The sequence below is a fragment of the Pteropus alecto genome, unplaced genomic scaffold (genome assembly GCF_000325575.1).
Source record: "Pteropus alecto unplaced genomic scaffold, ASM32557v1 scaffold17, whole genome shotgun sequence".
In the NCBI taxonomy this organism is placed as follows: Eukaryota; Metazoa; Chordata; class Mammalia; order Chiroptera; family Pteropodidae; genus Pteropus; species Pteropus alecto.
In genome coordinates, this window is record NW_006440645.1 from 5937456 (window position 1) to 5947199 (window position 9744).

The window sequence follows — 9744 nt, forward strand, 5'->3', positions numbered from 1 at the left end:
GCTTTGGAGCGTAGCCGTGGCGCTCACGGCAGGTGGCTGCTTTGTCACTCTGCCACGTTGCAGCAGCGGCTTCAGGCCTACGACGCCGGGAATATTTGCCCACCGGCCTTTTGCAGAACAGATCTGCTGACTCCCGGCCGAGAACGCCTACTTTCTCACTTTCCAGCCCCATCGTAATGATCGTAACCCCTTTAAAATGAAGTTGAATTTACCCTTCTCCGAGGAAGGCTTTATTTTAATTAAAGTTGCTCTTTTTGTCTCCTGAGTATCTACAGCAATGTTTCTGCAGTGTCAAAGCTCTCAAGCGCACCGCCTTGTTTGGTGTTTACTTTTCTATATGTCTTTCTTCCCTTTAGGGTGTAAGCTTGGGCACAAGATTTTTTACATGCTTATCTTTGTCTCCATCTATTAGTCCATCTGTCCATTTTCTTAGATATATAGATGGGTTATAATAGATTCTATCTCGTGGATTTTTATATTATAATTATCTGTATATGTACTCCGTTATATGTGTAAGACGTGACTCGGAATTCTTGTCATGTGTCAATTATAATGCCAAGTGCTTTTCACATGAAATTGCATTTAATCTCAAAACTACCAAATGAAAAGAATACATGCGTGATCCATACTGTATAAATGGGGAGAGGTGAAGGAATTTTGTGCATTTAAGTGCCACGACTGAGGTCTGAACGCATGTCCGAGTGAGCTGTGTTCTAGCAGCGTGCCGTGCAGTGCCTATGAGCCCCATAAATCTTGGGGAGGCAAATAAGTTTTTGAAAAACCAGCTGCGGATATTCTCACTTTACAAGTACAGCAACTACTGATTCAGGGAACAGTGATCTCAGTTTATGCCGATAATTTGAAGCCATGATTTCTTATTCTTGAATCAAAATAAATTAACACATTTGTTGATTCGTATTGAACTAAATCACAGTAAACCACATCTCCATTACACGCCGTGAGCAAGGGTCGCTTACGGCCTCAGCAAGCATGTCTTGTCCCCACTGCTCTCCCTCAGGCTGACTTTGATTTTGCTTATAGTTTAGTGTAATGGGAAAAGCGCGTGTCGAAGTCATAAAGACAGAAGTTCGAATTCTAGGTCGACCATTTGTAGATTGGATTCTTCTTTGTGCAACTATATCAAGTCTCCCTTAGATTCAGCTTCCTCATCAACAGATAACTCCGAACAAAAGCAAAGTGTTGGGGTCGTCCTGAGGTCGAGTGGGAGCACATGTCAAGTGCCCTGCGGGGTGCTTAGTGGGCACCAAGTACAAGATGCTGCACGTCTTTGAAGTGTTAACAGCACGGACGTTTCGGTGTTAAGAAGACAAGACACAACCTGATAAAATTCATAACCTTAGAAGAAATTCTAGGGGAGCAGAGAGGCAAGAGAGGTGTCCCTGAGGGGGTGAGAACCGAAGCTCGACTCAGAAAACAGAGGCCGGAGCATCTGGACGCGCCGGCCCGGCAGTCAGCCCCTTGGTATCGCCACTGGAGTCCTCTCTCCCTGTCTCCCTCCCTCTCTCTCACTCTCCCTCTCTCCCTCTCTCTCCCTCTCTCCCTCCCTCTCTCTCACTCTCTCTCCTTTTCTCTCTCCCCTCCCTTTTGGTCTCTCCTGTCTCTGTCTCCTTCTCTCACCTTCCCCTCCCTCCCAGTTCACATTTTCTGAGTCCTTTCTCTCTCTCTCTCTCTCACTCTCGCTCTCGCTCGCTCTCCCTCCCTCCTTCCCTCCCTCCCCCTATCTCTCTCTCTCTCTAACTCTTTAACTTACAGGTATAAATTTGCTTGAAATTGGTATTATAGATTTTAGAAGATATTACAGAATGTCTCACATTTTTAAAAAAATAGTAAAATAAAATATGCCTTTGGCACAATTCAGAATCAAGTAAAGTCTAGAACAATTAATCACATATTATTTTGACTATACATCTTATAAATAGAAAATATATTACCTACCTTTAAACAGTCATATGGACCAGAGCATGTACAACAGCATTAAATAAAGAATACGAATTTACACTGCAGGATTCCTTTACGTATTGTTTACCTGAGCCTGGACCAGAACTCACACCATTCACCACTCTACACATTGCTCTTTCTGAGACACCACGGTCTTGTCAGATGCAAAACCTCCAAATCCAAACTTGCATGCATTTTTCATCATCAGTCTTCTTTTATTTTGATTTGTGACTGCTTAAAAGAACAAATATTTAATCGAACTCTGATATTTGCTGTCATAAAACTGTTTGTGGCACTATGAATTACTTTCTTTTTTCTTATTAAGTTATTTGGTAATTTCTACATCTACGAGTAGAAAGATGATTTCCCAAAATAAAACCACACGATTCTCATAGTCCAGGTTCCAGCAGACTTTCTCAGAAAAATAAGGCAATTTGATTATTTCATGAGACCTGAATTTCTAACTTTAAGAATTTATTTGCAAACCTCTGATATTTTTGTTTTAATAAGGGAATAGATATTCTCTGCTATCTGAGGGCTGTGATTATGAAGAGTCATTTCTGCTCCAGGCTGTTCTCTCTCACTCCTGATAATGGCACGTGGTTTCTGCCAAAAGGCGTTAAAAATCTGACACCAAGTACTTTATCAATATTGAAATCATTTCAAAACCAAACTCCCTCTCTGTTCTTTTTTATTTTGCTATCATTTTGCCTCTATTTTTGGCTTTATATTCTTAAATATCAGCTCCCCAACAGTTTATTATTTCTCTTAAAAAGGATGAAAATAAGAACTCTGAATTCTTTGTTCAAAGCTGTGAGCTTAACAGGAGGAATGTGCTCTCTGCCGGCTGCAGTGTGGGGTTTTTTTTTGTTTGTTTTTTGTTTTTTTCTATTTCTATCAGACACGTGCTGTTGCTATGTGTTCAGTGAACACAAACCAAACTATAGAAACACGCACTTAATTCCAGCAAGGGCATTTCTTTCTTGGTATAAAGGACATCTATTTCTTTACTACTCTCCAACTTTAAAAATTATGGACCACAGCCAGCTTCTGAAACTTCAAACTTAGGATCTTCTTCCCTAGCCGATCTCTCAGGAATATATACAGATAGTTTTCCTCTTCAGAAAGAGGAGGGAAGCTATTCTCAGTGGAAAGCCCAGTCGGTTAACCAATCTGGTTAGCATCAAAATGTCCATGAAGATGCCACACCTCTCCTGACAGTAAGAAAGCAAAGCAGCATGGCTGTGTGAGGGGTGACAAATGAGAGAATTAGTAACTAGGAATGCTCTGTATAAATAATCAGCTCCTCAGTCATTCTGGAGAGTCAATATGTGTCAAATACAGTGTTTTGACTTGAGAGAAGAAGATCTTCAACTGATCTTCTTTGGGATGTTACGGCGCACAGCGGAAAACTATTTTTTAGATTCGTTTAACAGATGTTCATTTGTGATCCTGGCCCTTAACCACAATATTAGAGCAATGCTCTGATTTATGCTTTTAGGCTTGTCTGTTTAAAACGCTACAGTCTTCTGGGTGTATTTTGGGGTCTTGCATGATTTAAGAAGCCCACAAACCTTGAGAGGATCTACTCAAGGTCATTGGACATCTCACAATAAAGACTGTCAGTGTGATATTCACATAAAATTTGAAATATCTCCTAGCCGTGTTCTTTGTTGCGTGATCTTACTTACAATGTCTTTCTTTACATTTCTGCCTCAGTTTTTGAATTACAGTAAATAGATGCTGCACAGTATTATAACTGCAGGAATCACGGCCCCCTCCGCTCTCTGCTTCAGTTACAGGATCATCGGTGGAAACTCTCAGTTCACCATCAACCCATCCACGGGACAGATCATCACCAGTGCGTTGCTGGACCGGGAAACAAAAGATAATTACACCTTAGTGGTGGTCGCCAGTGACGCTGGATCCCCAGAGCCTCTTTCCAGTTCCACCAGTGTGCTGGTCACGGTGACCGACGTCAATGACAATCCACCAAGGTTTCAGCATCACCCGTATGTCACACACATCCCGTCTACAACGTCTCCAGGTAATCAAATCAACTCTTGGGTCATGAATAAACAGAAACTATGCACTGGACATGCTCTTTAGATACATTCTGTTATTTTAACATGTTTATTTTTGATATAGCCTAAGTTTGCATATGCTCTAAAATTCACCTTTTTTTGCCTAAGAAAATTAAAGGAACGTCGAATCTCATAAATTAATTCTTTTTTTCCAGACCAGCTCTGTTTAAGATTTTGTAATTGCCATATCTTTCCTAGAACTATTTCCTAATCTTACTGGAGTGTTGTTAAATAATTAAAATAGTAGCATGACAGTTCAATGGTTAAAATGACTTTGGAGTTGAGGAGGGTCCTGCCTGGAGATGTAATTTGCGTGCGAGTCCCCTGAGAGGAGGGACGTTGTCTCTTTTTTTCATGCCAGATCCTGGCACTTGAAACATCTGAGGAATAATAGGCATTGAACTCTATTTGTTGGTGGAAAACGAATATTTTACTGCAGTGCTTCATAGATATAGTTTCAAAAATATCTAACGAATGAATAGTTCTAATAAATTATTATTATTTCTATTATGATTTTATTCCAGTTTTGAGAGATGCAGCCATAATGAACCACGTTCGTATTGACAATATGTATTTATTATGCTGCATCGCTTTTCAATTTAGTTTGGTTTCATTTGCTTGTTTGAAAAGAATGACGTGCTCTCTCAGGAACTGCACAGATCATCTGCCATCTGTAGTGTGTGAGAGGAGTTTTCAAACAGGAAAAGATACAAATAAAGACCATAATTAATTTAATTGTCCTTGCTTTAACATATTTTTAATTAGGAGAAAAAAATAAATGGAGCCAGGATCCCTCCTCTCAGTGATCTTTGATCTTGTAGTCACTTGAGACTGTCTAATTGATACCAATTGAAAGGGTACAGTTCATAAATTTTTGTGCCAACTTTCTATCCAAAAGAAGTGCCCATATACGGGTCATAAGTCCCTGGCGAAGGTCTTCATCTGCAGTGACGCTGGTAGCAGCGTCCGGTCATGTCCAGCATGTGGCGATGCGGCGTGGCCTCTCTACAGAGAGGGAAGACTGAAGCATCTTCTCCGCGTGAGACGTAATTAGTCACAATCACTTGCCCCCCTTTTTTTTTTTAAATAAATGACTTTCAGTTTTGTCAGAAACCGTCTGCGGGGATAGGCGTGCAGGTTTGGGAAAGGTTTCTGAACGAGCATCTCGAAAACACGGCCTTCCGGCAACGTCTCTGCATGTCTCCACCAGCCTGTTCCATCGGCATGCGCCCCAGGCGCTCACTTTTGGAATCACACGAGGTCCCTTCTCAGCTCTTACTTCTTAGCGCTTCACAATTGTTCTGGTTGATGTATAGAGTTATATGTACATATATGCATATGTAGAGGATTTGCCTCCATGAGATAGCAGCTCACAGGGAAAAGAATTTTGCAGGAAACAGTGGGTATAGGGAGTCAACAGTCATTTTCCAACATCGTTTGTGTTGATATGATCACATATATGGTAATTCAAAGATGTTTTAAGAAATAATAGAGCAATTATCTTTTCACGCTGGGCAGAAGCGTAGCTGTCCGAGCTCACGTGTCATCATGCTGTTGGCAGTTGTGTGAGGTACAGGTTTCCCCCCTGGGAATCATGTCATGCGATGATCGGCCATTGCTCTTCTCTGTGCTGCTCTCTAAGGCACACGGAGTGGCGTGAACTTCCGCAGACTGCACAGGCTTCAGTCAGAAAACAGCAGGCCGGCTCCCGAAGACCACCATTGAGTAGCTTTGAGTTGGGAACTTCAGAGACGATGTAGGAGACACTGTTCTCCCCTAGTAACCACGAGAAAGTAAAACCACATAGGCGGCAATACAGTGTTTTACACGCATAAGCTCCTGTGGAGGCCGTATTCAGGGTCCCTGTGATAACTGCGTGCTCCCTCTTTTATAGGTTCCTTCGTCTTTGCCGTCACAGTCACAGATGCTGATATCGGACCCAATTCTGAACTGCATTACTCCCTTTCGGGTAGAAACTCTGAAAAATTTCACATTGACCCGCTGAGGGGAGCTATCATGGCAGCTGGACCACTAAACGGAGCCTCAGAAGTGACGTTCTCTGTACACGTGAAAGACGGTGGCCCATCTCCAAAGACAGACTCTACAACGGTGACTGTCCGATTTGTGAACAAGGCAGACTTCCCTAAAGTGCGAGCCAAAGAGCGAACGTTCATGTTCCCCGAAAACCAGCCGGTGGGCACTCACGTCACCACGGTTACGGGGTCCTCCTTGAGAGGCGAGCCTTTGTCCTATTACATTGCAAGTGGGAATCTCGGCAACACGTTCCAAATCGATCAGCTGACAGGACAGGTGTCCATTAGCCAGCCTCTGGATTTTGAAAGGATCCAAAAGTTTGTTGTATGGATCGAGGCCAGAGACGGAGGTTTCCCTCCTTTTTCCTCTTACGAGAAACTCGACATCACCGTGTTAGATGTCAATGATAATTCCCCGGTTTTTAAGGAAGATCCATTTGTATCTGAAATATTGGAAAACCTTTCTCCTCGAAAAATACTTACCGTCTCAGCGATGGATAAGGACAGTGGGCCCAATGGACAGATAGATTATGAAATTGTAAACGGCAACAAAGAACACAGTTTCAGCATCAATCATGCTACTGGTGAAATTAGAAGCATTCGGCCTTTAGACAGGGAAAAAATATCGCAGTATGTGCTGACCATAAAGTCCTCGGACAAAGGGTCCCCTTCTCAGAGTACCTCGGTAAAAGTCATCATTAACATTTTAGATGAAAATGATAACGCCCCCAAGTTTTCTCAAATATTCAGTGCCCACGTTCCTGAAAATTCCCCATTAGGATACACAGTTACACGTGTCACAACTTCTGATGAAGACGTCGGTGTAAATGCCGTCAGTAGATATTCTATAATAGACAGAAGTCTTCCATTTACAATTAATCCCAGCACGGGGGACATCGTCATTAGTAGGCCTTTGAATAGAGAAGATACGGACCGTTACAGAATCCGAGTTTCTGCACATGACTCTGGCTGGACTGTAAGTACAGATGTCACAATATTTGTGACAGATGTCAATGACAATGCTCCACGATTCAGCAGACCCTCCTATTATTTAGATTGCCCTGAACTTTCTGAAATTGGCTCTAAAGTGACTCAGGTGTCTGCAACGGATCCTGACGAGGGGTCAAATGGACAAGTGTTTTATTTTATAAAATCTCAGTCAGAGTATTTCAGGATTAATGCCACCACAGGAGAGATTTTCAGCAAACAGGTCTTAAAATACCAGAATGTCAGCGGCTTCAGTAATGTGAACATCAACAGACACAGTTTCATAGTGACGTCTTCAGATCGGGGTAACCCTTCCTTACTTAGTGAGACAACTGTCACCATCAACATAGTGGACAGCAATGACAATGCACCTCAGTTTCTTAAAATGAAGTATTTTACTCCCGTCACCAAAAATGTTAAAGTCGGTACAAAGTTAATCAAAGTGACTGCGGTAGATGATAAAGATTTTGGGCTGAATTCTGAAGTGGAGTACTTCGTTTCTGGTGAAAATCATTCAGGGAAGTTTAAACTGGACAACAACACGGGGTGGATTTCGGTGGCATCGTCCCTGATTTCTGACTTGAATCAGAACTTTCTGATCACTGTCACTGCCAAGGACAAAGGGAACCCGCCACTCTCCTCCCAAGCGACTGTTCAGATAGTTGTTACTGAGGAGAACTATCACACCCCCGAGTTCTCTCAGACCCATGTGACTGCAGCCCTCCCTGAAAGCCACAGCATCGGGGCCATGGTCAGGACGGTTTCCGCACGAGACAGAGACGCGGCCATGAACGGCGTGATCAGGTACAGCATCTCGTCGGGCAACGAGGGGGGCGTTTTTGCGATCAACTCGTCCACGGGCGTTTTAACACTCGCCAAAGCGCTCGATTATGAGCTATGCCAGAAACATGAAATGACCGTCAGTGCCACGGATGGAGGATGGGTTGCAAGAACCGGTTACTGCAGTGTGACCGTCAATGTGATTGACGTGAATGACAATTCTCCGGTATTCCTCCCCGATGAGTACTTGCCGACTGTTTTGGAGAATGCCCCGAGCGGGACCACCGTTATCCACCTCAATGCGACCGATGCTGACTCTGGAACCAATGCCGTGATCGCCTATGCTGTGCAGTCATCTGACAGTGACCTCTTTGTCATCGACCCCAACACGGGAGTCATCACCACTCAAGGCTTCTTGGATTTTGAAACCAAGCAGAGCTACCACCTGACTGTGAAAGCTTTCAATGTCCCCGACGAAGAAAGGTGCAGCTTCGCCACTGTTAATATTCAGCTGAAAGGGACAAATGAGTATGTGCCGCGCTTCGTTTCCAAACGTTACTATTTCGAAATCTCAGAAGCAGCTCCTAGGGGTACGCTCGTGGGAGAAGTGTTTGCCAGCGACCGGGACCTGGGCGCCGACGGCGAGGTACACTATCTGATTTTTGGTAACAGCAGAAAGAAGGGATTCCAGATCAATAAGAAGACTGGACAGATTTATGTTTCTGGACTCCTTGACAGAGAAAAAGAAGAAAGGGTATCTCTGAAGGTCCTGGCCAAGAATTTTGGCAGCATCAGAGGTGCCGACGTAGATGAGGTCACTGTGAACATCACCGTGCTCGATGCCAACGACCCGCCCATTTTTAGTCTAACCGTCTACAGCGTTCAGATCAGTGAAGGGGTCCCGATGGGGACTCATGTGACCTTTGTCAGTGCCTTCGACTCAGACTCCGTCCCCAGCTGGAGCAGGTTTTCGTACTTCATCGGGTCAGGGAACGAGAATGGCGCCTTTTCCATCCATCCGCAGACGGGGCAGATCACCGTCACCGCAGAGCTAGATCGAGAAACCCTGCCCGTCTATAACCTCACGGTTTTGGCCGTCGATTCGGGGACGCCCTCCGCCACGGGGAGCGCCTCTTTGCTGGTCACCCTGGAAGACATAAACGACAACGGGCCCGTGCTGACCGTCTGCGAAGGCGAGGTCATGGAAAACAAGCGCCCGGGAACCCTGGTGACGACGCTGCAGTCCACGGACCCTGACCTGCCCCCGAACCAGGGTCCCTTCACCTACTACTTGCTGAGCACGGGCCCGGCCACCAACTACTTCAGCCTGAGCGCGGCCGGCGTGCTGAGCACCACGCGGGAGATCGACCGCGAGCAGATCGCGCACTTCTACCTGTCGGTGGTGACGCGGGACTCGGGCGTGCCGCAGATGTCGTCCACGGGGACCGTGCGCGTCACCGTCATCGACCAGAACGACAACCCGTCGCAGCCCCGGGCGGTGGAGATTTTCGTGAACTACTTCGGCACCGTGTTCCCCGGCGGCACATTGGGCTCGGTGAAGCCGCAGGACCCGGACGTGGCCGACACCTTCCGCTGCTCGCTGACGGCGGGCGTGGCCGGCCTGTTCAGCATCCCGAGGGGCACCTGCGACCTGAGCGCGCAGCCGCGGGCGGCGGACGGCACGTTCGAGCTGGCCGTGCTCAGCGACGACGGGCTCCACGGCCCGGTCACCAGCAGCGTCCGCGTGTTCTTCGCGGGCTTTTCCAACGCCACGCTGGACAGCAGCGTCGTCCTGCGGCTGGGCGTCCCCACGGTCAGGGACTTCCTGGCGAACCACTACCTGCCCTTCCTGCGCACCGCCAGCGCGCAGCTGGCCGGCCTGGGCACCGCCGTGCAGCTGT

The 9744-nt window shown here is 45.8% G+C and overlaps 1 protein-coding gene across 1 annotated transcript in view; it reads left to right on the plus strand.

The window, feature by feature from the left end:
* The window catches only part of FAT4 (FAT atypical cadherin 4), a 151002-nt gene that overhangs the window by 101483 nt on the left and 39775 nt on the right, over window positions 1-9744 (plus strand). Inside the window, exons 8-9 of the mRNA XM_025050924.1 lie at window positions 3756-4006; window positions 5938-9742. Of these exons, the coding sequence (XP_024906692.1) occupies window positions 3756-4006; window positions 5938-9742 (4056 nt within the window). The remainder of the gene's footprint in view (window positions 1-3755; window positions 4007-5937; window positions 9743-9744) is intronic.